The 27,665-nt window shown below is 54.0% G+C and overlaps 2 protein-coding genes across 6 annotated transcripts in view; both read left to right on the forward strand.

Annotated features, from left to right (window-relative positions):
• The window catches only part of Rgs12 (regulator of G protein signaling 12), an 87,113-nt gene extending 67,910 nt beyond the window's left edge, over positions 1–19,203 (forward strand). The window contains exons 7-17 of one of the 3 annotated variants that reach the window (XM_055624191.1): positions 870–1,049; positions 1,342–1,495; positions 2,563–2,639; positions 4,803–4,997; positions 5,277–5,350; positions 5,841–5,967; positions 7,545–7,641; positions 9,091–9,170; positions 9,556–9,709; positions 10,976–11,590; positions 18,736–19,203. In XM_055624191.1, coding sequence (XP_055480166.1) covers positions 870–1,049; positions 1,342–1,495; positions 2,563–2,639; positions 4,803–4,997; positions 5,277–5,350; positions 5,841–5,967; positions 7,545–7,641; positions 9,091–9,170; positions 9,556–9,709; positions 10,976–11,590; positions 18,736–18,962 — 1,980 coding nt within the window. In that variant the 3' untranslated portion in view covers positions 18,963–19,203. Of the gene's footprint in view, positions 1–869; positions 1,050–1,341; positions 1,496–2,562; positions 2,640–4,802; positions 4,998–5,276; positions 5,351–5,840; positions 5,968–7,544; positions 7,642–9,090; positions 9,171–9,555; positions 9,710–10,975; positions 12,655–18,735 lie in introns of those variants that run through there. The other 2 variants (XM_055624189.1, XM_055624190.1) reach the window with 2 other exon arrangements.
• A 1,190-nt stretch (positions 19,204–20,393) lies between these two features.
• On the forward strand, positions 20,394–27,424 carry Hgfac (HGF activator). Of its 3 annotated transcripts, XM_055623747.1 has the most exons (15): positions 20,394–20,556; positions 21,151–21,334; positions 21,432–21,528; positions 21,717–21,796; positions 22,425–22,547; positions 22,687–22,818; positions 23,011–23,121; positions 23,226–23,400; positions 23,644–23,765; positions 24,148–24,188; positions 24,234–24,448; positions 25,437–25,576; positions 25,806–25,946; positions 26,031–26,179; positions 27,165–27,424. In XM_055623747.1, exons 1-15 carry the CDS (start codon positions 20,434–20,436, stop codon positions 27,345–27,347), a joined length of 2,016 nt encoding a protein of 671 aa, XP_055479722.1. In that variant the 5' UTR covers positions 20,394–20,433; the 3' UTR covers positions 27,348–27,424. The 3 variants fall into 3 exon arrangements, with proteins under 3 accessions (XP_055479722.1, XP_055479719.1, XP_055479721.1); XM_055623744.1 differs by having other exon boundaries at positions 23,644–23,729; positions 24,148–24,448; XM_055623746.1 differs by having other exon boundaries at positions 21,151–21,283; positions 23,644–23,729; positions 24,148–24,448.
• The last annotated feature ends 241 nt before the right edge of the window (positions 27,425–27,665 follow it).

The following is a 27,665-nucleotide window of genomic DNA, read 5'->3' on the forward strand; positions in this document are numbered from 1 at the left end:
CACACACACACACACACACACACACACACACACACACACACACACACAAGGCACATTATGGAAGGTCAGTGGTTTCTTCAGGATTGCAGGGCTGACCTGGAGCCACAGTTCAGTGTCACTCCCAGCATCTGAGAGAGGATGATACTGCATTGTATCACCCAGAGAAAGATCTACATTCAAAACTTTTAAGTACTATTTCAGTGAGTACCTGTGCTGCCAAACTAGCATACATTCAAATTTCTCTGAGCCTGTCTGTGTGCTGGTGGTATGGGTTTAGCAGTAGTAGCCATTGTTGTTGGAGATAGGGTCTCTCTGCGTAGCCCACCACAGCTGACCTGAAGCTCATATACTCTGGCCGCAGCCTCTGAGTGCTGGATCACAGGAAATATATGACACCCTGTTTACATGTTTGTGTCTTAATATTGGAAGTGCATGTGATTTAACCCAGTGATGCCTGTCCAGAGCACACTCCCCACACAGTCAGCTGCTGTGCCATTAGACTGCAGCAATTAACTTTAAACAAAAAAAAAAAAAAAAAGGAAAAGGATCTTCCCCAGGCAGCACTTACCCTTGAGAGAGCTACCTTCCAAGTCCTTAGGAAATGAAGAACTGCTCAGGTTGCAGCCACAATCCTGAGTCTGCCTGCTCTGGCTGTGCAGAACTCCTAGGACTCTGCTCCTACTGAGAGTGGTAAAGGAGAAGCTGTTAAGAGAGAGATCTGAAGGATCCCTGGAGAGTTAACCTCAGAATTCCCTGGGGCATAGGAAAGAATTGGCAAAAATGACATTTACGGCTACAGATCTCCTGCACCACCTAGGGACTCAAGGAGTTATTATTCCTTCTGTAACCATACTGCATTTGCTCCACAGATTTTCAACCTGATGAAGTTTGATAGCTATACTCGATTTCTGAAATCCCAGCTGTACCAAGAATGCGTCCTGGCGGAGGTGGAGGGACGCACCCTCCCTGACTCCCAGCAGGTCCCCAGCAGCCCAGCTTCCAAGCACAGCATCAACTCCGACCACTCCAATGTGTCCACACCAAAAAAGGTGCTGGGCCAGCCCTTGTGGGGGTGAGAGTGAGGCTGTGTTGGCTCATCCCTTCACCAGCTGGGAGAGGGGCATGCAGGACACAGATATCCCTGAACTCTTTCCTGACCCTCTGGCTCCTGGCTATCTCACTGGTGAACGAGAGGGTCAGGACTGTGCCCTTGATTCACTGAAGTATCTAGATTCTTCCTCAAAATCCTTACTCATAGAGCTCTGTATTGGCCCCTTTGGTGTTTCATGCAATGTTAAAGTAACCTTGGTGTCTTAACTGATAATTTCTGTTTGCTGACAGTTAAGTGGAAAATCCAAATCAGGACGGTCTTTGAATGAAGATGTGGGGGACGAGGATAGCGAGAAAAAACGCAAAGGTGCCTTTTTCTCATGGTCAAGGAGCAGAAGCACGGGGCGGTCCCAGAAGAAGAAGGACCATGGCGACCACGCCCATGGTATGTGGATGCAGACCCCATTGTTGTGGGCAGGAGCTTGATGGCCACGGTGACATGAGAGGCCGTGGCGGGAGCATTGTCTGGAGGGATGAGGAAATGTCACAGATCCTGGGAATGCAGTAGAGTTGGGGCTGAGCCAGCCTACGAAGCAAGCCTGCTCCAAACCCTTCTGGAAACTCCTCAATGCAGGGAGTCTGGCTGACTGGGCTCTTTTCCTTCCTGCTATGAAAGTAACAGGTGCTTCAGTAGAAAACTTGGAAAACAGAATCAAACAAAGAGAAACAAATACTATTCCTTGTCACCAGGCACAGCTTGTCGCCCGTGCCAGTGACTGTGCACCAGCCATTGGGTTGGCGGGTGGGTACTGGAAGATGGGGAGCGTATACCCTGCAGGCCTCTCGTACCTGGCAGGCCTGCAGAGTCATCTGCAGGGCACTTCATTAGAGCGCACACGCTCAGTCCATCTGGTACAGGGTCTGTAGATGAATGAAAAGCTACTTGTTCAGGGTAGGTCACTGGATCCAGGAGCCTGAGTGTCAGTCTGTTTGGCAGAGGACAGTGTTTAAGCTCTTTCATGGTATGTAGACCAGCCTAGATTATGGTTAGAACAAGTTAGTGAGTTTGACTATTGGCTCTGAACAGGATTTGTGAGGAAGAAGATGGGAAGTGAGTCACCAGTAAAATGAGCAGCCAGCTGGTCACAGGGACAATCTTCTTCAGATCCAAAACACTTTGAGATAGAAATCATAGCTCAAATGAAGAGAACCCGCCAAGGGACATGAGTCTGGCCTGTATAGCACTGCTTCCTGCTCTCTGGTGCCTGGCAATGTCTCAAGTCTTACAGGGCCCCAAGGAGGCCCTAACCTTGGCCTCTGCTGTTAGGGAGCTGTTTGACTAAACCTCAGTGGAGCAAGGTGGCGACTGGAAGGGCTTGTGATATTTGCTGTCTCTCTGGCTTTGTTATATTATGTCTTTCAAGTCTGAGGGATGAGGTAGGAGTTCTGTACTGGGTGAGGACACATGAAGCTGTGGCTTCTCATTCATCCTAGTCTTTCCCTTCTTTCAAGATGCCCTTCATGCCAACGGAGGCCTCTGCCGTCGGGAGTCCCAGGGCTCTGTGTCTTCTGCAGGGAGCCTAGACCTGGTGAGTGGCTACCTCCCTTCATTCCAAGGGTCACAGGCTACGCCTACCAGCTGGTAGGTGAAGCCTGGCTCATAGAAGCTCAGCATTTGTTTCAAAAACAAGGTCCCAGGATTGGACACTGGCCCTGGATCCCCTAGACCTCAGGATTCCCAGTCCAGGATTTCTGGGGCAGTGTGAGAAACTGTTTAGTAGGTGGAGAAGGGTGCTGTGTAAGGACTAAAATTAGCCTTGAGTTTATTTCTTAAATTCCTTTGTTCTGATTTAGTTTTTTTTTTTTTGAACTCCCACTAAGAGCACACAGTATGCTTTGAAGCAGGGGTTTGTCTTTAGTTTGATGCTCAAACCTCCTGTTGACTCCAGCATTCCAGTGTTTGTGTCTGCCTGTGGGATCCTAGTTGCTGGCCTCCTACCACCTGTTCAATCCTCATTCAGAAAGGCAAACGGGGTAGACATTGGAAGAGGGAGAAAACAGAATAGGACAGAATACCACAGAGGGCCTCTGAAAGAATACTGATCCGGGTATCGAAGCAAATGCTGAGACTCATAGCTAAACTTTGGGCAGAGTGCAGGGAATCTTATGAAAGAAGGGGGAGATAGAAAGACCTGGAGGGGACAGGAGCTCCACAAGGAGAGAACAGAACCAAAAAATCTGAGCCCAGGGTTTTTTTTCTGAGACTGATATTCCAAGCAAGGACCATGCATGAAGATAACTTAGAACCCCTGCACAGATGTAGCCCATGGCAGCTCAGCCTCTTAAGTGGGTGCCCTAGTAAGGGGGGCAGGGGATATCTCTGACAGGAATTCAGTGGCTGGCTCTTTGATCACCTCCCCCTGGTTGGGGGGGGGGCAGCCTTACCAGGCCACAGAGGAAGACAATGCATCCAGTCCTGATGAGACCTAATAGGCTAGGGTCAGATGGAAAGGGGGAGGACCTCCCCTATCAATAGACTGAGGGAAGGGCATAGGAAGAGAAGAGAGAGGGAGTATAGGATTGAGAGGGGATGAAGGAGGGGCTACAGCTGGGATATAAAGTGAATAAATTGTAATAAATAAAAAAATAAAATAGCATATACACATGGAGAAAAAAAAAGCTAGGCCTAGTGCCGCAGGTCTCTTCAGGGCACGCTGCTTGCCCTGCTCTTTGCTAATCTGCTGTGAGGGGAGCTGGGTAGGGCTTAAGACCTGCTACGTTCTCAACCACTGTCTGATAAGAATTCTGGGAAACCTTGTTGGTTGTCAGCATTGTGACATTTGAGACTAGCCATCAACAATTAACATTAGTGTAGGTGGTTATTTCATCTTTCATTGCTCTAAACATCCTATCAAGGCAACCACGAGCTACCTATTGCTGCCCAGTACCCCAGCTTACTGTTGGAAAACATGAAGATCATTGCCTGTGTGTCAGCAGGGTGGTGGGCCAGTGCCTGGGGTCTCCCCTGTGCTTCCAGTTCTCTGGCCTCACAACTCACAGATAACTATGGGTATATGGCTGTGGGCCAGAGCAGTGGGGCTAGCAGGACCATATTTTTGTTGCCATCCAGTGGCCATCCCAGGTTCCTCCCCATGGTGACCAGGAGGCTAATAACTGGCTCTGCCATTTCTACAGCCATGGGAGGAGCCGCAGAGACTTAGGAGAAGTTCTTGGGTCATTTCTGTATCCAGTCCAATTTTCTGAAGTAACAGGCAAAGAAATTTTTCAGACGCTGGGGAAGAAGCGGGTCTGAGATGGCTGTGAAAGCAGGTTTCACAGCATGTCTGTGCCCTCAGGACAAGCATCTAATGCTGTAACAGGAGGGTTAGGACCACCTGCAGGTCTGTGGGCAGCTCATTATCACAGCCTCAGGTTCCAGAGGTCAGGTGGGCCCAAGCTGAATAGCATGAAGGACAATCCCATCTGGCGGGACAGCAGGCATGCTTCAGTTGTGAGCCATAAAGTTACCGCAGTTGAGAGAGATCAGTGCCCTCCCTGGCCCTGGCCTCCAAACCCTACCATACCATCAGCTTTGGGGTCAGGAGGTCCCCTCTGGTAGATTCTGTGTGTGTGTATGTAACTACATGGGGGGACAGGCAGGTTATTGGGCACCTGAGACCAGGCAATCTAAATCTTCCTCTGGAGGTACTGCCTTACTTCCTGACACCGACACTTGTCTCCCTACCCTACAGTCAGAGGCCTGCAGGACCTCAGCACTTGAGAGAGATAAGGCTGCCAAACACTGCTGTGTCCACCTCCCAGACGGGACATCCTGTGTGGTTGCTGTCAAGTCCGGCTTTTCCATCAAAGAGATCCTGTCTGGGCTGTGTGAGCGGCATGGCATCAACGGGGCTGCAGTGGACCTCTTCCTGGTGGGCGGAGACAAGGTACTGTGCCAGGCAGGAGTGAGCCACCGGTGTCCTGGTCTTGCCTTCTCCCTTCCCCTTGGCCTTGTTAGTGTTCCACTCCTGACACCACCACTGCCACCTCCTGCCTGCGAAGCAGTGCCGCTGGAAGTGGAGGCTTCTTGGGTGCATGGCAGCACAACGTGGTGTCTAGAGGGTGTCTGGCTAATTTTGAAACTACTCTTTTGTTCTTGCAGCTGTGTGCTGTTCCATGTCAAGCCCACGTGCTCCCTTACTAACTCTGGTGTCTTTGTTCCTCAGCCTCTGGTGCTGCATCAGGACAGCAGTATCCTGGCCACCAGGGACCTGCGCTTGGAAAAGCGAACTCTGTTTCGGTAAGTGAACAGCAGACAGGTTTCTGGAGACCCATAGTTTGAGCCTCAGAACTTCTGTTCCCTGCTAATCTGTTTGTTTGTTTTTGTTTGTTTGTTTTTACTCAATAAGCATGTACTTGTCCCACGACTGGCCATAAAAGAATGTCAGTGCTCCACCAGACTCTTGGCAATGGGGCAGGCACTCCACATGGCATACTTGGCCCTAAAGTCAGTGGGGAAAGAGGCGGGAGTCCCTTCCTAGTGGGTGCCAGGCAGTGGTCCGACTGCTCAGTGCTCCATCCTGAAGGTTGAGGACCACAGCCCTCTGCCCAATCATAAATCACAGAAGAGCCTCGTGGACTTCCTTCCACATGCAGGGGAGTGCTCCTTCCAAGGTGGGGCTTCATCGATGGGGTCCCCAAGCTGCAGAATCTTTTTCTGTTGAGGAGAGCCTTGAGAGTGGTGAAGCCAGAACTGGCTGTTTTGTGAATATTTCCTGTCCTACCTCCAGGCTGGATCTCGTTCCAATTAACCGGTCAGTGGGACTCAAGGCCAAGCCCACCAAGCCTGTCACGGAAGTGTTGCGGCCGGTGGTGGCCAAGTATGGCCTGGACCTGGGTAGCCTGCTGGTGAGGCTGGTGAGTGTCATTTGGGGCCTGAGCACCGCTACCAGGGTTGTGCCCTACCTTGCCCCTTAGTACCTCTGCACCCTTTCTCATTTCATGTTTCTGTCCTCCCGAGGCTAAGGACAATGCCTGCCTCTATCGCCCATTTTCTCTGTTGTTAATTTATTTGCACACTGTTCATTATTGGAAAGGTTGATATTTGCTTCACGTGAACCAAACTGAAGGAAGAAACATCCTGAAGCATCTCCACCGTTTTCACGTGTGACAGGAGCACAGTCAGTACCCCCTTGGTGGGCAGTTTGCCAGGGCACAGGTGTCCCTGTCCCCCTCACTGACAGACTGGCAGTTTCACATGCACTTATACCCTGGGCTGCTCCCTCCCCTATTGTGAGAAGGGGTTGGTTATGGAGGTGAGGTTGAGGAGGAGGACAGCAGGCCTCCCTGCTCCTTTCCTGTCTGCAGGGGTGTTTATGGATCAGCAGCTGGGATGAGGCTCTGGCCCTGAGGCAGTGTTGACTCGTAGTGGCTTGAGGTACGGTATCTGCCATGCCTCCTGACAACTTTAAGCTGTCGTGATTTTTTTGTTTTGTTTTTGTTTTTTTGAGACAGGGTTTCTTTGTGTGGTCCTGGCTGTCCTGGAACTTGCTCTGTAGACCAGGCTGGCCTTGAACTCAGATTTGTCTGCCTCTGCCTCCAGAGTGCACCACCACCGCCTGGCTTGTTTTGGTATTTTTGAGACAGACTTTCATGTAGCCCAAGCTACCCTCGAACTCCTTATCCTCTGCCTTTGTCTTTCAAGTACTGGGATTACAGACATACATCACTATACTGGGCTGTGATTTCAAGTATTCTTAAATTTTGAATTTTCCCTGAAATTGTCCTTGGAATTGTTTAAGAGCTTTGAAGTAAACAAGAGGAATCTACTTAATTATTCACAGGTTCTAGCTTTGGGTGAACTTGATACCACTTCCCTGCTGTGGGCTTCAGTTTAGAGCTCAGAAATCTGCCTGCAGAGTCAAACCCAGCCTGGCAGCCAGGATGCATGTCTCTCCTCTCCTCCTTCCTAAAGCTGTGGTAGTCACACAGGCAGAGCAACACAGTGACCAACAGAGGGAAAGAGCATCCTGAGCAGTCAGAGCACCCGGCCACTCACCTCCTAGAGCTGCTAAGATGGCTTCCTGCACCCTACCTTTAGGGTCTCCCTCAGAGCAGTCTGGGGATCAACATGGTGGTTTTAGGTTGGCTGCCATGGAGACTATGAGCAGTGTTGAAAGAGAAGCCAGATGAAGTGACCGAGTGTTGACAAATGGATACCAACCTTTTCTCTGGGGTGGAGGAGTTCCTAGTTTGTCTTTGGGTTGTTCTGCTGCCCCTTTAAATGACTTTTGAAATACCTGCTCCACCAGCTTCTAAGGGTTCCATATTCCCACAGGTCAGCCAGGCTGGGTGACCTGACCCTGGGGCCAGCTGGATTGAGGCTCCCTCCATTAAACCTGGGTTAGTCTTACTATCAGTGGCTGGATTAAAAGCAACTATTCCAGAAAGTTCCAAGCTGGGTAAATGATTCAGTGCATCATCTCTGCCTCTAGAGTGGGGAGAAGGAGCCCCTGGACCTTGGTGCCCCCATATCAAGTCTGGATGGACAGAGGGTCATCCTGGAGGAGAGGGATCCTTGCAGAGGGAAAGGTAAGGTTGCATCCCCCAGCAGCCAGCGCCCACCCTGCCACTCAGTTGTCCAGTGGTGTCTCATAACCACACCATGAACAGCTGGCAGCTCTGTGGGGCCTGCTGACCCCTCACATGGCAGTTTACCCCTCCTGTGCCCAGCCCAGGAAGGGGCAGCAGGATTGGGGCAGGAGAGCCCTGGCTCCTCTCGGCTGGAGAAAGAGTGGCAGTCCTTGGCTGCCACTTCAGGATGTTCATGTGGCAGAAAGTGCTAGAAGGTATTCTATTCTTTAGAGGCTTTTGCTGATACAAAGCAGGGACCCAAGGACTTAGCAGCCTGTCTGGGTCTCCTATCTTTAATATAGCTCCCTCCTCTGAGATTTGTCCCTCCAGGTGAAACAAGCAGTGAAGACAGTGGTGGGCATGGTCTTGTCCAGCAGGTACTGGCACTGGGCTCACCAGCAGCCTGCCATTTTATTCCTCATATGTGGGGCTGAGTGGACCACACAAGTCCGTCCCACCCAGTACCTCAACAGCCAAGGTCCTGACCTGGGTCAGTCCTGGGCAGAGCTTCACCTGGGCCCCCATACATCCAAAGCCTCAGTGACCAATACTATTGAGGGCGCTAGCACAGGGAACCCATGGGAGAGGCACTTCCTCTGATATCCCATAGTACTTATCCAGGTGTGGGAGAACTTTCTAGAAGCTGTTGAGGAGGAATGATCTGTCTGGAGGTCCCTTGTGTGAAGCTTTCCAGGTAACTTTAGGTTCCCCACAGGGCCTGTGCCCAAAAGACTTCTGCGCACTCTCAGCAAGTGGATCCCCCAGGGCTTAGCAAATAGTAGCTGTGGCCTGGGCTACAGCTACTCCAGTTCCTATCTCTTTCCATCTCCTTACAGAGGAACCTTTCCCTTCATTGGTCATCCTCCACCCTAGAAAATGCTACAGCCTGGCCCTGGTGCTGTTTGGTGAGCTGAGCACTGTCTGCACAGCTTCCACAGGACAGCCAGCCAGCTCTGCCCGTCAACAGCTTTTCCTCCAGGGCTTGCAAGGCGGGGGGGGGGGGGGGTGTCTGTGTGCAAGTGAGCTCTCGGGAGCTTCAGACTCACAGGGTGCTGGGAACTAGTACTCTAGTCAGCCAGACAATGGTCTTCAGGCACGATGCCACAGAAGCCGGTAGCACCCTGACAGGGGCAAAGGCCAGGTTCTAAAGGAACATGTGTGACACGTGGTGTGTGGCTTGAGTTTTTCAGTATCAGCCTCCCAGTGTCCCAGGAAATATACAGACCTCCCTTCGTGCCCCGCTGCCCCTCTCCCAGCTGCAGCAGGTGGGCTGAGGGGAGACTAGCCTGTGTGCGCGTGTTAGCTAAAGGATGGAGAGGACTTTTGCTCTCATAGCACACACAGAATTGTGTTTATTGTTCAGAGGGCACTGTGAGCTTCTGGTCATAGCTTGTTTCATGTGTTTAGTGTCCACAGACAAACAGAAAGGTGCTCCTGTCAAACAGAGCTCAGCTGTGAACTCCAGCCCCAGAAACCACTCGGCTATGGTAATTCCCCTTACTCCTGTCCCACGCCGTTCTGGCCCTCTCCCTCAGCCTCCACCTCTTGGGGCTCCTTGTGCCTGCTGTCGCCCATTTTGCTGGCTAAGGCTCTGCTCAGGATTGGGCACCTCCCCCTGTGGGTATTTCTCTCCATGTCCCTTGGGGGTTCAGCCTCCACTTTGCTATGAGCTACCAGCCTTTGGCCTTCTTTTGTGCTGGGTGGGTGGGCGGGCCATAAATGCTGTTGTGTTACTCCATTATCGGGATTGACTTTCGAAGTGTGTCTAGACTCGCTGTCGATGCCTGGGCCCCCAGGGCCTTTACTGTACTGATGAGTTATATGTTACCGTGTGCTGACATGCAGTAGAACTTGACTTTCCTTCTGATGCAGGGAGAGGAGAGAACACTAGGCAAGTCTAACTCTATTAAAATAAGAGGAGAAAATGGAAAAAGTGCTAGGGATCCCCGGCTTTCAAAGAGAGAAGAATCTATTGCAAAGATTGGGAAAAAAAAATATCAGAAAATTAATTTGGACGAAGCAGAGGGTATGTGTACTTTTTAAAACTTCCGTGTTTTCCAGTAAATGCACAGTCCGGTCCTTAAACTTGCTCTGCCCTGTCTGTAGCCTGGTCCTTGTCACACTGGGGCTATTAGTGTAGATTCACTAAATCCCCTGTTATGAGCTGAAAGCCAAAGGTCCCACCAGAGACCAGCAGCCCTGGCTATGCTTTCAGCCATCCCTTCCCCCACACCCCAGACCCTGACATGAGCTGGGGCCCAGCTTGGGTGGGGGCAGGAGTCAGATGTGGGGGAGGAGGGCAAAGTCCTAGGCCTGAGAGGGCTGTGGGTTTGCTGACCTGTGTTGACCATGGAGGCTGGAGGCAGGCCTGATCTGTCCTGACACAGGATTTCTGTAGGAAGCCCTTGGGACGTGGAGGCCGCAGGGGTGGGCTATGTCCTTTACTCTGGAACCTTTTCAGAGTAGAGCCGTGAAGTGTCTCCTTGGGCTTTCTGACCACTAAGCAGATAAGAAACACATACACTTTGAGTGTGGGCATTTCTGAGGACCACTGAGGTGGAAGATGTTGGACTCCTTGTGGGTCACAAACAGCCATTAAGATACTAGAGAAATTTCAGACCCCTGTGGTGTGAATGATGAACTTAAGTCACACGAAACACAGCATGGTGGCAAGAAAAGGCTCTGGAGCAGGCAGTGAAGAAACCAGGCAGGTGCTGAGCCCAAAGTACCCATTCTGGCCCAAGGCCTGGGATGCTTCAGGTGGGTCAGGGTGGCATGAGGTGTCTCCTTCCCCTCAGCCCCAGAGTGCCACTTGTGCGTGGGACAATGAACTTGGGAGCCATGTGGATCTCAGGGCCCTCTGTTCCCTCCAGCTAAGGCTTTCTCTCAGCCATCCACTGGGGGTCTGCAGTGCAGCTGGGCCCTGGCTCTGTCGTGCCCTACTTCGACCCCCACCTACACCTCAAATTTAGCTGTGCTCAGGTCTAAAGAGCTCCATGTACGAGCAAAATGCATGCCAGAGTACTAGAAGCATCCTACTAGCAAGCTGATCACCTGCTAAGGGAGGGGTGTTTTCAGGCTCAGGCCTGACAGTGTGATTTCTGGGGGGACTGGCAGCCAGACATTGGCCTCAGCTCTGTGGTTAAAGTAGTGTGGTTGACCTCCTACCCCTGTTGGCTGCTGATGGCAGCTCAAGGCAGCAAAAGCCCCTGGTAAGAGTGAGCAGTCAGCTGAGGCACGTATGCATCTGTGAGTCTCTCAGATATGGTCACTGTGGCTTTTCTTCCAATAGAGTTTTTTGAGCTTATTTCCAAAGCTCAGAGCAACAGAGCCGATGACCAGCGTGGGCTGCTAAGGAAAGAAGACCTGGTGCTGCCGGAGTTTCTTCGCTTACCTTCTGGTTCCTCAGAACTCGCCCTGTCCGGCCCAGCCCCAGTCAAGGGCTTTATCAAGAGAGCTATGGCAGGCCACGGCCAGGAGGGAGCAGCTCAGACTGAGAGCTACAGTGACAGCCCAGCAACCAGCCCTGCCTCAGCCCACAGCGCCAGCTCAGCCCACAGCGCCAGCTCAGCCCACAGCCCCGGCTCGGCCCACAGCCCCGGCTCTGCTCATAGCCCTGGCTCCGCACACAGCCCCAGTTTGGCCTACAGCACACCTGGGCCTCCTGGGACTACCCAACACGGAGAGAAGCCTGCAAAGCCCTCCTGTATCCCCACCATGCAGGAGGATACTGCACAGGCCTGGAGGAGGCTATCACCAGAAGTGGAGGCTGGGGGTATCCAGACTGTGGAGGATGAGCAGGTGGCTGACCTGACCCTGATGGGGGAGGGGGACATCAGCAGCCCCAACAGCACGCTGCTACCGCCACCCCCCATACCCCAAGACACACCGGGACCTACAAGACCAGGTACCTCCAGGTTCTGACTCTACGCCCTTGACCTGTCCTGCCTCCTGCCCACAGCCTGCACCCCTCCATGTTTAATAAAGGGAACACCGAGGCAGGCAGCCCCTGCTTAACTTCAGCGTATTGAACATCCTGAGGGATGGCCTCCTTCTCTTGTATTTATGGGGCCTCCGTTGCCTTTTCTGAAAGGAAAGCAGGTGGCAGCCAAGGCTCAGTCTCCCAGGGAAGGTCACTGAGGCTCAGGCAGATCCGACATGTTGAGCTGTTCCTGTGAAGGTGCCGTGGGAATGGTAGCCCTCTTCCAGTGACACCTTGTACAGGCTCAGGTCTCTGGGTGTGGATCTTACTTTTAAGACTTGCTTGCTGCCATTTTAGTGTTTTAGCCTCAGGATGGAAGAAAGTATTTGTCTTAAGCAAATGAGCAAGAGACAATGCTGACAAGAACCAGGGTTCTCATTGTCAGCCTCTCTGTGGCCAGCCAGGTCTTACTGACTGTTCCCACAGGCCAGCTGTGCACTTGTACTAGGCAGTTCCTGCTGCCTCTGCTGTCCCCTGGCTGGCCTCAAATGTGTCCAGGCATTTCTCTTAGTGGAAGCATGGAGTCCAGTGTGTGTGGGTGGGGACAGGGTGCCCGAGTGGTAAGGATTCTGCCAGCCACTGGCCGTGCTCAGTGTCCCCACAACGACAGTGATGAGCCTTGAAGTGCATGTTTCCTCTCGTTCCTGTCTCACGCCTTGGCTGTGATCTGCAGCAGGTTGCGTGGGTGCCCGTCTGGGCCCTGCTTCCCAGGCCGGCTCTTTTCAAGTCTTGATGCATGTTTCATGTACCCTCACACATCTGGGCACTCAGGAGGGTACACCTCATGCTGCGCTCCACAGCCCCACCCACTGGAGATACACCCGATGAGGAAGCATGAGGTGCCATAAAGTGGCCCTGTGTGCATGCTTGGGCACCTCTGTCCTGCCACACCTCTCCTTTCTGCTCCGTTGTAGCTGCCTGTTTACAGTTCTGCCTGTGTTCTGACTCTGTTCTTCTGAGAGTAATAAACTCTAGAGCTCATCACTGTACTGGCTGAAAACTCCTTTCTTTCTCATTTGAGAGTGGGTTTTCTCTTTAGGATTAAAGTTTGGATGTATTCCTTTCTACATCTTGACCATTTTGAAGAAATTAAGTAGTTTACCTTAAACAGGCTTTTTTAAAATGATTAATTTTTTTTTAAAAAAATTGTGTGTCTATGTATGTTTTGCCTGCATATTTGTATGTGCTCTACACATGTGTCAGGTGCCCCCAGAGGCCAGAAGAGGGTATCAGATCCCCTGGAACTGGAGTTAGAGATGGCTGTGAGCTGCTGTGTGGATGCTGGAAACCGAGCCCAGCTCCTCTGCAAGAGCAGCAGCTTAACCACTGGACCATCTCTCCAGCCCCATATACACTGGTTTTCAAGAGACCATTCAGTTCACAAAGTCCTCTCACATGCCCGCCACACACAACTTTGTGACAGGAGAGAACAGGTTTGAAAATGGGAATACAATTGTCCCCTGCCAATCCTGCCTTGTGGCAGGATCTTCCCCACCTCAGGCCTGTGGTCTCCATGGCTGCCTCCTTCTGTCATTGCCTGGGTATTTCCACCACAGAAGAGGTGAGTAGAGCAGAGAGGTCTTGGGCCTGGTTCCTCAAGCCCTGTTTTCCCTCTCTGGGGTGGCTGTAGAGCCTCTTTCTGCTCACACTGGCTGCCAGCTCAGATGTTGGTGCCATAGCTAGAGTATGAGTCACTGCTGTGGAAAGCCACGGGCACATGGAGAGTGGCACCCAGTATGGTGCCTGGCCAGCTGGCCTTTTCTGGTGTGCCCTGGATGGGGAAAAACAGAGGTGGTACTAGACTTGAAGAAAGCGAGTCTCTGGTGCCCAGGGAGATAGGGATGTGGAGCCCTTGGGCTTTGTCCTGGAAGAGATGACAATGGGAGAAGGACAGGGGTGCGTTGGCTGCAGCACACTAGTTTTGGCTCCCATCAGCCCATCGCTAGCATCATTAGAGGGCTATAGGTGCTAATAACTTTCCATCTTCTGGAGGCAGTAGCCCCGGCATGGGGGAGAAGGCCATACCTGTGATTTCACTGCTGAGCTTGCTTTCCAAATACCCCAGTCTGTTTCTCTGAGCCAGCTACCACAGGGCTTCTCTATGTGGGAGAGTGCCTTGCTGAATGAGGCTGCTTGAAGTGCTGGAGAAAGCTGCCTGTAGGCGCCTCCTATACCCTCAGGTACCCACATTAGGGTTCTTTCTGGGTCTCTGAGCAGAGTGGGCCAACTGACTGCCACTTACAGTTTTCAGGGTTTGAAAGCCACGCATCCACCCAGCTACTCTAATGTGAGGTAGTTTTTAGGGATATATTGGCCACCTCAGCCTCGTGATCCAGTGAAATGTGACCACTGACATTTCTGACACTTTGGTAGGGGTGTGTGTGTGGGTGTGTGTGGGTGTGTGTGTAAGTGCCCCTATGCAATTCTTTCATGTATATTTGTGTCTTGATATAGGAAACTCCAAAATATCCAACTTCCTTCTTGATAGGGAAAAGCAGATGTGTGTCACCAGCCTGGGAGAACTTCCTTCTCAGCCCTCTTAGTGGGGTGCTCTTTTTTATTTTGCAAAAGCATTGCAAAGGGTACAGGGACCTGGAGTGGGGCTTCCCAAGTAGGAAGTTTCTGTGGACAAGACTGGAGATTGTCCTTCACAGTTGTGTGAGTTGTTTCGACAGTCATTCTTGGTCACCGTTCTAGTATTGTCTATTTGATGGCCTGCCAACATGCTGGGGGCCTGAAGAGGGCCTCTGGATGGGGTGGCAGTGTGGGTCAGGAGCTTGGGTCCTATGCTGTACATTGCTCCACATCCTGGGAGGGTGTGGAGTTCTGCCCTGAAGACACTTTGTTTCGAGGCGGAAAGAAGCTTTGCAGAAGTAAGCTTGTGGTGATGGGGTTTGAGGTGAGAACCACAGAGCAGTCTCCGGCTCTGACCATGGCAAGAGCCTCATCCCCAACTCAGCACATAGCTGACAGTAGTGTGGAGCCTGGGAGGGGTGGTCTGGTTCTCTCCCCAGGGACTGGGCTCTTCACCATGGCTAGATTTGGTGCCACTGTCCCACCTGTTCTCCTAAGGGCTGCCAGCTCACTTCCCCGCCGCAGCTCTTCACCTACCTGCCTACTCTTCCAGAGGTGGCTGAGGCTTGGGACAGACTTGTGACAGTTCCTCACCCTGGAGGTAAAGATATCGTGACTGCTGCCCTGTGGTCAGAGCCAGTCTGTCAGGCATATCTGCTCACCCCGGCCTGGGTGCTTCCTCATCCCTGCATGGTGTCACACTTCCTGAGCTTGGAGTGAGGGTGCACAGCCTCGCCGGACTGAAGTTCCATCCAGACTGTCTATAGGAGACATTTCCTCCTTGGCAAGTGCCATCCAATTCCACCCCCAGGGCCCCCGGAACACCTCTCACATCTTCAAGGAAATTGTACCCCGGAAGCCCAGCCCTCATGAGGCACAGAGACAGCCCAGAACTCATCACTCCAGAGCCTGACATTCTCAAGTTTGACATGTTACCAAGGAAGCTTATCAGCCAGGGCCAGTTCATAGCACATCTGGTAGCAGGCCTTGTCCAATGGCTAGTATCAAATAGATCTCAGGTCCCTGTTGACGCCCCAAGATCCTGTACCTGTTGTACTACTCCAGACTCCTGAGTTAAAATGGCCTCATCCCCCAGCTGAGCTCACTTCTGTCCCCTTATCCTGATCTGCCCCACTCCATCCCATCCAGCACGGGCTGTTCCTAGCCCCGCTGATTTCTACCCCAGCATGCCAGCCTTGCTAGGTGCCATCCTCTGGATTCCCCTATTTCCTGTCCACCAATGTGTTCTGTACCAATGTCCATCCCAGCTCCAGGCAATCGTGAGCCCAAACCCAGGAAGTCTTTGTAGAATAAGGAACTGTAATCTAGTCCAGCCCAGTCAGAGCCCTGATCCTGAGCTAAGATCTTTGTGAAGGCAAGTGGTGACCAGGGTCATGAGCCAGAAGCAAGGCTAAGTAATTCTCTCCCATGAGGAGCCAGGAGTTGGCAGGCCCCTATGGGAACCTGTGGGAGTTCCTGTGGCCATGATGGAGCCTTGGCCTCTGGTCCTCTTTTGCTGTTTCCTTTCAGGTTTTCCTGCATTCACAGCTCAGCTGTGCCTAGGTCTTGTGTTCCCTTTCTTCTAGGAGAATCTGGGGGCCTTGGAAGAAGGCATTAGGACTAAGAGTGGGAACATAGCTCAGGGCAGAATCCCTGCCCTGTGGAAACATGGGAAGAGGGACAAACAACTAGGGCTGGACCCTAAGAGAGGGCTGACCTTAGGGGCTGAGCCCCACCCTGCTTAGCTGTGAGGCATGGACCCTTAAGGATGGCCTTGGGGGTAGGCATGCCCAGCCTAGAGCAGGCAGCAGCAGCTGGCACAGAGAACGTTTACAGGTAAATGAGGCTTGGGGATGACAGCTGCCACCAGTGCTGACTGGAAAGCTTCCAGCTCCCAAGAGGAGCTGAGGTAGTTCCCAGTCTCTGGGGTTCTGGCAAAGACCCTGTCAGGGGACCAATAGCACAGGTTAGCCAAGGGCCAGTGTGCCAGGAAGAAAGGCCAGTGGGTGGCCAAGGGGGAAGGAAAAGAGATGTGACATGTCTTGCCTGAGTGCTTGAGAGTCCTCAGCCTGAGGGAACCGGCACCAGGAGGTGTGGTGTTGACTTTGCTGTCCCAGACTGGCCCTGCCCAGTGGCTCCTGAAAACCAGTGGGGTCCCATGCATTGTTCCCAGCCCAGAGAGCTCTGTGAAGCCTTGGAGGTAGGCTGGTCCTGACATGGTTGCTTCCTGAGTCACTGGCTGGGACTTGCCACATTTTCAGAGCAAGTCTGGGCTGGGCAGGCAGGAAGTATAAGGGTGCTTCTGCTTGTGAGGTGTATTTCCTTGGTTCCCAGAATAGACAGGGCTGCTAGAGGTTGGAGTCTCTTCCTGAGTGCTCATTCGGGGTTGGAGGGGACAGCAGGTCTCCTGTACCTTTGTGGAATCACTGGTTCTTTCAGGACTCAATGGCACTCGACATCAATATTCCCAGTGGTGTTCAGTGGTTGAGGACTGATCTCTTCACACATAACCCCATCTTGCTGCTGTGTAGCCTGTCATTTGGAGCCATTTGGAGGCCTGATGTCAAGCAGGATAATTAAGGGCAAGACTGGATCCCAGCAGGCCCTAGCAAAATGCTTGCTGATTGACCATAGAGCAAACTGGGAGAGAGTCCCAGTCTTAACCACACTGGGTTCCCTGTTACTGATACCAGCTGAGGCCCAGGAGCCTCTTCAGGTGTCCCCAGAACTTGTCAAATGATAAGCTGGGGAATCTCAGCAGAGATATTGTACACCTGTGTACAAGCCTGAACTTGCTACATGAGGCCTCATGGAAGCCACTTCTGGAAGCCTGGGCCAAGGGTAAGGTGGGATACTAAGAGTAAAGGGGGCCCATGGATCTACAGAGAAGCTGGGCCATCATGGACCTCTAATCCTTGTGTCTGTTAGGGGACTTGGGACTGCAGAGGGAGCAAAATCTTCCCCTTTAATGGCAAGCTTTCCCTGTTACAGTTGGAGGAACTGCATCTGTAGGTAGTTAGTAGAATATACTCCCATGTTCTGGGTTTTAGGAATGGAATGTTGGGATGAGACCATCACTCTGCTCTATTCATTGTGGGCTTTGGCAGGAAAGGCCCCAGGCTCTGCCCGTGGGCTCCCAGAGGTGGAGAAGTGAGGATCCATTTCTGCAGAACATGCATCCCATCCCCCTGATCTCAGTGTATAGAAGGAAAGTGGGGTGCTCAAGGGCTCTCTTGGAGCCGTAACCCTGGCGACACTGCCCCTGGCCAGGTGCTCAGGATAGTGCCGTGCAGGGAACTGAAACCTGTCCTAAATGGAGACATTCACAAATCCCTGCAGGCTGTGACTGGGCTATGGGGATACCCACAGTACACCCGAAGTGGATAGGTAGATCTCTGCAAGGCTAGTGCGAGATCCGGTGCACAGCCAGTCGGATAGGTCAAGGCAGTCCTGGAGTGAAGATTTCTAAACCCATCTTGAGATCTAGACACTTCCCAGGCAGCTTTGGGCATCTGGGGAGATGAGGGAGATGTTCAGACCAGAGAGAGATGGTGAGGAGTGCACAGAAGGGCTTCAGCAAGGGAGGGAGAGTTGACAGTGAAGGCAACAGGTTAGTGACGGGAGCAGGTGGCTGTAGGTGTTGCTGATATGGAAGTCAAGGGTCACTACAGACCCAGAGGAGTTTGTGTGGGTGAAGATGACCCTAACACTAGAAAAGAAAGGGTAAGGGGAGCCGGAGCTGAGCTGGGGCCCTGTTATGGGAGGATCCTAGGGTGTCCAAGGCTTGAAGGATGCAGACAGTACCCAAGAGAAACTGAGGGTAGATATTGGCTAGGGGTGAAGGTGAACAATCAGAACAAGGCAGCTAGGAATCCAAGCAAGTGCCCTGGCTCTTTGTTTGTGGGTTTCACTTGGAGCAAGGAAAAGCCCAAGAAGAGAGTCTCAGAGACAGCTTCCTCTCCCTGTGTTCTGGGAGACCTACTGCACTCCCAGGGGACATCAACCCCAAAGGGTTGTCCTGAGCCCTCCTGGCCACTCCAGCTCCACACTGGATGAACCCATCCCTCCTGACTTCCAGCTCTGGCCTGGAGTCCGTTCAGTATAGGTCTACAAGTCAAGGGTCAAGGACTGCACGGGGCTCTCCAATTCTCAGAGCCCTGGGTCCCTTACTCATCATGTCAGAACAGCCTGTGGTTCATGACCCTCCCAGCTGGGACTGTGCGGCACTGCCTGCTATCAGACCCACTTATCATGAGGTGGCCAATTAAGAGAATCATCCGTGGAGGCTCCTGTTAGATAGGCATGATGGCTGCCCTGAAGGTGCGGACAGTTGAGTGCCCGCTGACCTTCTCAGCCCTCCTGCCCAGGTCCAGGGCCCATGGCTGGAGATCACCTTGTCTGGAGTGGATTTGGTGCCTGGGAAGGGATGTTGGGGTGGGTTTAGGAAGCCCAGGGCTGAGCCAAGCAGGTGACGGCTTCTCTTCTCCCTGTGACAGGGGGCAGGGCCCGAGGCCGAGGAAGCCTCCCAGTCAACAGGATCATCGACGTGGACCTCGTTGCGGGTGTGTCTCCTGGGTGGGGAGGCAGCGTCCTAGGGGTGCAGCTGGGTCCCAGGAGGGTGAAGGCCGATGGACCTTTTTTATCAAATGGTCCTGGCTTGAGCCCCATCCCAGGTGAGCCTACCAAGCCCAAGGCCAGCGCACACCATGCCACCTTTGTTTGAAGCTGTCCTCCTGACCATGCAATTCCTACTGCGCCAGCCTGTACTGTCTTCCGTGTTCATATGGATGTTTGAGGGGAAGCTCATGACTCTTCGAGACAGCAGGGGCCTGGGAAGAGCCAAGAGCCACCCCAGCCACAATGCCCTCAGGAGCCAAACTAGGAATCGAAGGGCCAACCTTATCACAGGGGCTAGAAATATAGACCCCCACAACAGCCCACCTTGACGTTCAGACTTTGCCCAATAAAATGTTTCTGAAGACCTGCCATGTATTGCATTGTGCTGAGTACTGGTGTTGCGTGCTGCCTCCTGGGGAGCCCTTACTCTTGGAGATGGCCCTAGGAAGAAAGAAGCTCGGGGGAGAAGTGGTGCCTGGCCGTGACGTTAAGGGTAGCTGCTAGGAGAAGGTCGCTTGGTACTTGGGAGCTGAAGGTCAACCTCTCCTCCCATCCTCAGAGATATGGGCCCCAGAACCACCTACTGTCCTAGGCACCACATCATGTACACACCCCAGCACCACCATTTCCCAGCACCCACCATGCTCAGGCACTACTGGGCCCCAGTATCTCTGCCCAGAACCATCATGTCCTCAGTACCCATCATGGCCCACCATGCCTCTAAGCACCTATTTTAGCAAACTTGGGTGCTACTTGGTGTCTGTCTGCTCAGGAATTGGAGGAGAGCCTGAGACAGTTAGAGCAATGGGTGTGAGGTGGCCACAGCTTGCCTAGGCCCCCCAGTGCCTGACTCGGGCCACAGGGCTGTGGGGCTCAAGGGATGCTCAGTAAAGCCAGCCCAGCTCAAGGCAGGCAGGCTATGCCCACAAGTAATGGGCTGGAAAAGCTTATTGGGGGAGAGGCCCAGGTTGTCTGGTAAGGATGCATTTATGGGGCCCCTGGGTACCCCTGACTTGGGACAAGCAGACAAAGAGTTACTGTTCTGAGGTCATTTGTCATAGCACTTGGCCCAGGGAGCAGCCCACTCCTCTCTTTAGCTGTTATGTAGCACTGGATGGAGGAGGCACCCTCTACCCTGTGTTGACGTTTGTGGATTGGGGACAGTACCATGAGTCAGTGGCAGGCTGGGAAGAACTGGGGCCCACAGGACCCTGCATGTAGCAGGTCCTATAAAGAGCTCAGAGACAGGAATGACCAGCAGTGTGGCCAGGCAACTGTGCCCAAGAGGCCTGGCCATGACCTGCCCAAGTCACCCTGGAAGACTTCCTGGAGGAGGCTGAGACTTGAGGGTGGTGTTGGGCCCAGGAGCAGTGTAGCCTTTGCTAGAGTACAACAACTGCCCAGCAGGGCAGGCCGAGGTGGGGCAGCAGGGTGGGGCCATAGTGTGGGAGGGTCCTGATAGGATGCATGTGGGAGGCAGGGTTAATAATTGTCCTGTAGCCTTGACCCCACCTGCCCTGGCCATGTTCCCTGGCTATTCTGTACCTGCTGCCCTTCACACCAGCTCCGGAGGAGCCATGGGGCACCAGGCCTGGGCCCCTAGTCACTGTTCCTTACCCAAGCCATGTCCCTTCCTGCTGCTCCTGCTGCTCCTGCTGCTGCTGGTGGTACCTCGGGGGGCCCAGCCCCAGGCTGGCAGGGTGAGCACTGACCCTCTCCCTCACAGTGTGGTTGAGGGCTCCCCATGAACACTCAGGGTTTCCGGGAAGAGAACCCAGAGAAGAGGTGCCCAGAGAAGGAGCCCCAGAGAGAGAGAAGGCTCCAGAGAAGGGGTGAGGCATGAGCTAGGGGCCCAGTGCAGTGGCTTAGTGGGGTGGAAGTTGTTCTTCACAGAGAGGCGAGGTGCCGGGCTAGGCTGGTCTGGAGTGCCAGGGGCCTGAGTTTATTGGGATTCCCTGTTGCCCCCTGTGTAGTCCAGGCCCCGTGAGTGTGGGGTCCCTGAACCTTCTGTTGCATTTCAGTGTTTGAGATGGGATATGGGAGAACTCTGAGCGCTTCCATCTGTTCCTGTCAACCCTAGAACTGACTCCAGGGTTGAATCTCAATACCAGGGTGTCTTGGGGGCCTGTGACTCTAAGCTAGTGTATTGAACCACTCAGACATGGAAGGAAAAGCCAGAGGAGGTCTTGGGGAGAGCCCTAAGGAGCCTAAGATCTGTGACATATTTGATTGGTGGAGTCCAAGTGTGAGAGACTATTCTATGCTAACACCATCGTGGTCCTTTGGGCTCCTAGAACCACACAGAAGCCCCAGAACCTAATGTCACAGCCACCCCCATGACTCCCACAATCCCTGTGACCTCTGGGAACTTCAATGCCTCAATAGCAAGTGCTCCAGAGGCAGAGGCAGAGGCAGAGGGACCCCAAGGTGAGAGGTACCTTCCTATTTCCAGCAGCAGCAGCCCCCCTGGCGCCCAAGGTAGGTCAGACACTGCCACTGGACGGCTGCTAAAGAGGAGTGGGGTCTGCGGTAGGGGTGGGAACACCTGACCCCTGCCACTTCCACCCCTCCACAGTGCTCACTGAGTCTGGGCAGCCATGCAGGTTCCCGTTCCGCTATGGTGGCCGCATGCTGCACTCCTGTACCTCTGAGGGAAATGCCTACAGGAAGTGGTGAGTCCCAGAGTGGGGCAGGGGCTGAGGGCCCCACCCAAGTTCCCATTGTGGACCCTGATGGACCCTGCAGCTAGGTCTCAAAGCCTAGGGGGTGGCTCTCGTGAACAAGCGCTCCAGGGTACCCAGGCAGGGATGAGTGGGGCTTTGGGCAGGGGCTCCATGTCATCCTCAGACACGCCCCTCAGGTGTGCTACAACACACAACTATGACCGGGACCGGGCCTGGGGCTACTGCGCAGAGGCCACCCTGCCTGTGGAAGGCCCAGGTGGGTATGTGGAGGGGCCAGCCTGAGCCCCCAAGAAGGGCTTTGACAGGGTGCTTAGGATGGGAGCAGAGGGGTAAAAGTGCAGGGTGGGCATAATGGTGACCTGGGGCAGGGGATTCTGCATGGAGTTGGGGCTGTTCTACGAGTTTGATCCTACTAAGCCTGGAGGTATCAAGGGACGAAAGAGCTGTCAGCTCAGAGAGCCCAGACAGGATCCCTGTGTGTGTCTAGACCCTGGATGGCTTTGGTGGCCATTGGTGATACCAAGGCGCCCTCTTGTGGTGAGGTCTATCCCTGTAGCCATACACGGTCCCTTGAACAGGCAGAGAGCCATGAGTCCAAAAGAGCAAACCATGAAACCCGTGGGTGTGCCATCCCAGGGTACATGGGAGGAAACCCCGTTGCCTGGCAGAGCATGTATAGATGTGTAGAGTGTGGAGCGGAGAGCCGTGGAGTACCTTCTCAGATGCCGGGTAGTGGGGGTCACTGAGAGGTGGGAACTTGCTCACCCAGCACCCAGGCGGGGACAGTGTGAGCATTCACCAGAGGCCCTCGGCAGGCAAGGGATGGTATGGAGGGACCCCAGGACCTGCCACCACCCATTATGTCTCCTCCTGCATGTACCCAGTTGTCCTTGATCCTTGTGCCTCCGGACCCTGCCTCAACGGGGGCACATGCTCCAGCACCCACGACCCTGTGTCCTACCACTGCACTTGCCCTCCGGCTTTCACAGGCAAGGACTGTGGCACAGGTGAGGGGACCTTGGGGGCCCAGGAGTGGAGCCATTCCAGGAGGCTGGGAGAGCAGCTGCTGGGTCCAGGCTGGGGTGGGTGGTGCCTGCCTGGGGGAGGACTTGCACGGGTGCTGTGGGAGCACTGTGTGACTCACAGAGAAATGCTTTGATGAAACACGTTACGAGTATTTTGAGGTGGGCGACCACTGGGCCCGTGTGAGTGAGGGACACGCGGAGCAGTGCGACTGTATCGAGGGCCAGGCCCGGTGTGAAGACACCCATCACACAGGTATGTCACGGCTAGCTTCAGGGAGGCCACGTACCATGGTGCATGGGGGTACTGAGCCATGTCCCTCAAGCATCTGCCCCTTCCTCACTGGAGTATAAGGTTACCCAGCAACGAGGGCTCAGGGAAACATCTCAGCTCTGTCCCTTCCTTGAGTTCCTGGAGGCCAGGTTTAGCTTCTGGGTTCTCCCCTAGCTTGCCTGAGCAGCCCATGTCTGAATGGAGGGACCTGCCACCTGATCGTGGGCACGGGGACCAGTGTCTGTGCCTGCCCGTTGGGCTATGCTGGGCGGTTCTGCAACATTGGTAAGCTGGTTTCTTTCCAGGTGTGTGGGGCAACCCTGCGGAACTGTGTCACGCATGGGAGGGCTTGCTGTGGCCTGGCCTCACGGCACCCATTGTGTCCACAGTTCCCACCGAGCGCTGTTTCCTGGGAAATGGTACAGAGTACCGAGGTGTAGCCAGCACCGCTGCTTCAGGCCTGAGCTGCCTGGCCTGGAACTCTGACTTGCTCTACCAAGAGCTGCATGTGGATTCAGTGGGCGCTGCTGCACTGCTTGGCTTGGGCCCTCATGCTTACTGCCGGTCAGCATCTAATAGCCACTAGGCCCCATTCTGCGTGGGCAAAGGATTGGACAGAGTAACTCCCCAGACTCAGCAGGGGCCAACATTGCCAAGATGGCCGTTAGCCTCTGCCTCTTGGGAAGATGGGATCAAGTGTGCCTGCCAGGGTCCGCAGAAAAAGCACATAGCTGTGGTGTGGGTGTGGGTGCCCGCCCAGCTGGGTGTTAGGGAGAGTGGGAGTGTGATTCCATTGTCTGCCTCCAGGAACCCGGACAGAGACGAGAAGCCTTGGTGCTATGTGGTGAAGGACAATGCGCTGTCGTGGGAGTACTGCCGCCTGGCAGCCTGTGGTGCGGGCACCCTGAGAGGTTGGGGGCAGAGTAGGGGTGGTGCTCCTTGAGGACCCTCAGACAGGAGGTCAGTGGACAGGACTCCTTGGTTCCCTGTAGTGGTTCCCGGGTGGTCAGCTCCCAGAGGCCTGTGCCCCAAGGCTCTCATGCTGGGAATATCTGGCCATCTTGGGTGTGTAGTGGGGTCCAGACTGCAGGAGAGACAGGTATGACTCTGTACCAAGTGGGCTGGTCTTGCCAAGGCCTGTGGCCTGCATTATACTCTGCCCTTCTGTAGAGTAAGGAACAGAGGCTCCCAGGGTAACTGCTCAGAGCCTCGGGCCTGAGGAATTGGGCGATGGGTCCAGGTAGGACCCCTCTGGCTCTTCCCTGTCTCCAGGGGAACCCAGGGGTATGAACTGATGACCTCCACTCCCAGAATCCCTGGTCAGCGTCCATGCCCAAACCCCGGAGGTACTGGTGGCCGTGTCTGAGGCGGCCGTGTCTGAGGCGGCCGTGTCTGAGGCGGCCGTGTCTGAGGCGGCCGTGACTGCCCGTCCGACCTGCGGCAAGAGGCACAAGAAGAGGACCTTCTTGAGACCACGCATTGTTGGCGGCTCATCATCTTTGCCTGGCTCACACCCCTGGCTGGCCGCCATCTACATTGGGAATAGCTTCTGTGCTGGGAGCCTTGTCCACACTTGCTGGGTAGTGTCTGCAGCCCACTGCTTCTCCAACAGGTGAGCACACTGGCTGAATCCCCAGGGCCAGCCCTCCATCCCTTCCCTCCTTTTGCCTGCATCTACCCTTCCTCAGGGGCCACCCACACGCCAAATCCCTACCCTCTTTCTCTCTCCCATGGGCCCGTACCTGTGGCATATACTCCTTCCCAGTGCCAGCACACTTCCATCCCTCGCTCCATTGACCATTTCTCCTGTTCCCCTAACATACCTTTGGTGCCACTGTGGCCTGATGCTTGTGCTGGGCATTGGGGTAATTAGTCATGGAGCATCGAGGCAGCGCATGTCTTGCAGCTGCCTTGTACCTATGCAGCAGGGTTAGGGCTGTCCCGGAATCTGCAATGACCCTGACCCTCTCAGGACAGAGCAGTGGATGGACATAAGGTGACAGAGTTGTCAACATGTCCCTTGCACTACCCTGTGACTGTGTCTAGGTGTTTGAGGGGCACTCACCTGGGCAAGGAATCAGGGGACTCATTACAGCATGTAAAATTGCCAGGGTCACTGCACAGCTAGGGAAACTGAGATCCAGATGATGAATCGGCTCCTAGGAATGAGGGCCTGAGGTCCACTCGTGTCCCCACCCACCAAAGCTAACTAGAGTACATAGAAAAATCTCAGCAGTCCCTGCTGTCCTAGGGTTAGCAATTATACCCGAGGACCCTACAGCCCAGGCCAGGCTGGGCCAGGGCCTCTAGGCAGATCAAATCTCCACCCATGTGGCCCATTCTCAGAGCAGACCTCACCTGAGGTTCCACTGGCTTATGAATGAAGTTGTCCATGAAGACAGGGCTCCTGGGCCAGGGTCACTGTGACCCTGCCATGCCTGTTGTTCTCAACCCTGCTGTCACACGGGTTAAAAACGTCTGTGCAGGCCTTTCCCAGGTCTGTGACCCTCTTGCTTGGCCAGGACCAGGGGCTAAGGTTGAGAGATCTGATAGTGCCAAGGAGAGGGCTGGGTCCCCACTCCTGCCGGCTTCCTGTGCAGTCCCCCCAGGGACAGCGTCACAGTGGTGCTGGGACAGCACTTCTTCAACCGCACAACGGATGTGACACAGACGTTTGGCATTGAGAAGTATGTGCCCTACACCCTGTACTCGGTGTTCAACCCCAGCAACCATGACCTTGGTGAGCTCGGAGCCTTGGCAAGGTGGGGGTGTGGTTTGTGTACCCCAAACCAGAGCCTGGACAAGGGTAGGAGCCAGAGGAGCTGGAGGAATCTTGTTGCCCTTCCTCTTTGCTCTCTCGGGCCGCCAACCACCTCCCCTCTCCCCGTTTTCTGGGACTGCCTGCCATGTGTTTCTGGCTAGTGTGGGCTTCACTGCCCAGGCTGAGCCATGGCTTCTCCCCTGCCCAGTCTTGATCCGGCTGAAGAAGAAGGGGGACCGCTGTGCCGTCCGCTCCCAGTTTGTCCAGCCCATCTGCCTGCCTGAGACGGGCATCTCCTTCCCCACTGGACACAAGTGTCAGATTGCAGGATGGGGCCACATGGACGAGGGTGAGTGGGAAGCAGTCCCCGGTGCCGCCCTGGCAGGGGACAAGGTGATGATCCTGGCGGCCCTGAAAGTGTGGTGCTCCGCAGATGTGAGTGGCTATTCCAGCTCCCTGCGGGAGGCGTTGGTCCCCCTTGTTGCCGACCACAAGTGTAGCAGCCTTGAGGTGTATGGTGCCGACATCAGCCCCAACATGCTCTGTGCCGGCTACTTCGATTGCAAGTCCGATGCCTGCCAGGTATGCCACCGGCAGGTCCCCATTGGGACCATACAGATGGGGTCTTCCCAGGATTTGCTGGCCCCTACTGAGCTTTAGGACTAAGAGGGAGTCTAAGACAGAAGGTTTACCCACTGTGGACCACTTGGCATGTCCTGGAGGCCTTTCTTGCCGTAGAAGTCTAAACATATGAGAGACTAAATAAAAAAAAAAAAAAAAACAAAAACAAAAAAAAAAAAAAACAAAAACCACACTCAGCATCACACAGAGCCCAGATAAAGCCCTGCTGTCCCGGCAACAGTTAAGGCCACTTACATCAGACCTCAAAGGCTACCGTTTTCTGTGCAGATTTCTCTTGTGTACTCAGCAATCAATCAACCAATCAATCCATCAACCAACCAACCAACCAACCAATTAATCAATCACTAATCCTTATCAAGGGCTTCATAGGCCAGGCGTTGGCCGTGGTTATGTGTCAGCCTGCTTCAACATGGAGGGGCTGATATATGCCCTTTAAACAGGTGAGCAAACAGCCTCAGACAGGTTAAGTCCCTTTTCTAAGGTGACACAGGTAGAGTGGATTCTGGATCAATCAGGGAGGGCATCCTGGGGGAAACGGGCTGTTGCACTTGTTCTAAGAGATACAGAGAAGTATGACAGGCCATGGGAAGGCATTTCAGGCAGTGCCACTAGCATGCTGGGACCAAAGGTGTCCGTGTGTTCCTCATGGAGTAGGACCAGAGCTGTAGGTTGTGGAGTTGCAAAAACTTTTGGGAATAAGATGCCTTCCTGACTGATTGGGGTCAGGAAGTGAGGCCACATTTCTCAGAAATGCCTGCCCCTGTCCCCAGGCAGTCAGCCCTAAAAATCTTCTGTCCTCAGAGAGCACAGGAGACTCTTGTTGGCTTATTACTTCAGGACATTGGCAGAGCTGGAAGCCCAGGTGCTTCTGGGTCAGGCCCCTGGCTGCTGGTGTGTGGGTGGCTGAGCGGAGTCTCTGTTCCAGGGGGATTCTGGCGGGCCATTGGTCTGTGAGAAGAATGGTGTGGCTTACCTGTATGGCATCATCAGCTGGGGTGACGGTTGTGGGCGGCTCAACAAGCCAGGAGTCTACACCCGTGTGTCCAATTATGTGGGCTGGATCAATGACCGTGTACGACCACCCAAGAGACCCGCAGCTGCCTCCTGAACCGCACCCCCTACCCCACCAGGAGGGGCTGCTCATAATTCCCTTTCTACTACCAACAATAAAAATGTTCCCAAGGATTTGGCTTCACAGTGGCTCTGTCTCCAGGTAGGCAGCTCTTTGCATCCAGGCTCCCCAAACTATGCCCTGGGCCTTTGGCATAGACGATGTGGCTTCAGGGGTGGGGCCTGAAGCCACTGTAGCTCCTGAGTGGGGGTGGGAGTCTCCCACCTCACAAAGATGGCCTCAGGGGGCCAGATGGGATGTCAAAGTCAGACTCCTCTAGGCCCTATCCCACACAGGATGTGGCCAGGCTCCATG

Source organism: Psammomys obesus, unplaced genomic scaffold (genome assembly GCF_907164565.1).
Source record: "Psammomys obesus unplaced genomic scaffold, mPsaObe1.curated_primary_1811, whole genome shotgun sequence".
In the NCBI taxonomy this organism is placed as follows: Eukaryota; Metazoa; Chordata; class Mammalia; order Rodentia; family Muridae; genus Psammomys; species Psammomys obesus.

Excerpts from the sequence above, each read along its gene's own strand:
- Hgfac (XM_055623744.1), top strand. The coding sequence starts at position 20,434 with ATGGGGCACCAGGCCTGGGCCCCTAGTCACTGTTCCTTACCCAAGCCA. Across the intron at positions 22,819-23,010 it reads TGAAGACACCCATCACACAG|CTTGCCTGAGCAGCCCATGT; the intron begins GTATGTCACGGC and ends GTTCTCCCCTAG. Across the intron at positions 23,401-23,643 it reads GGCCCTCATGCTTACTGCCG|GAACCCGGACAGAGACGAGA; the intron begins GTCAGCATCTAA and ends GTCTGCCTCCAG.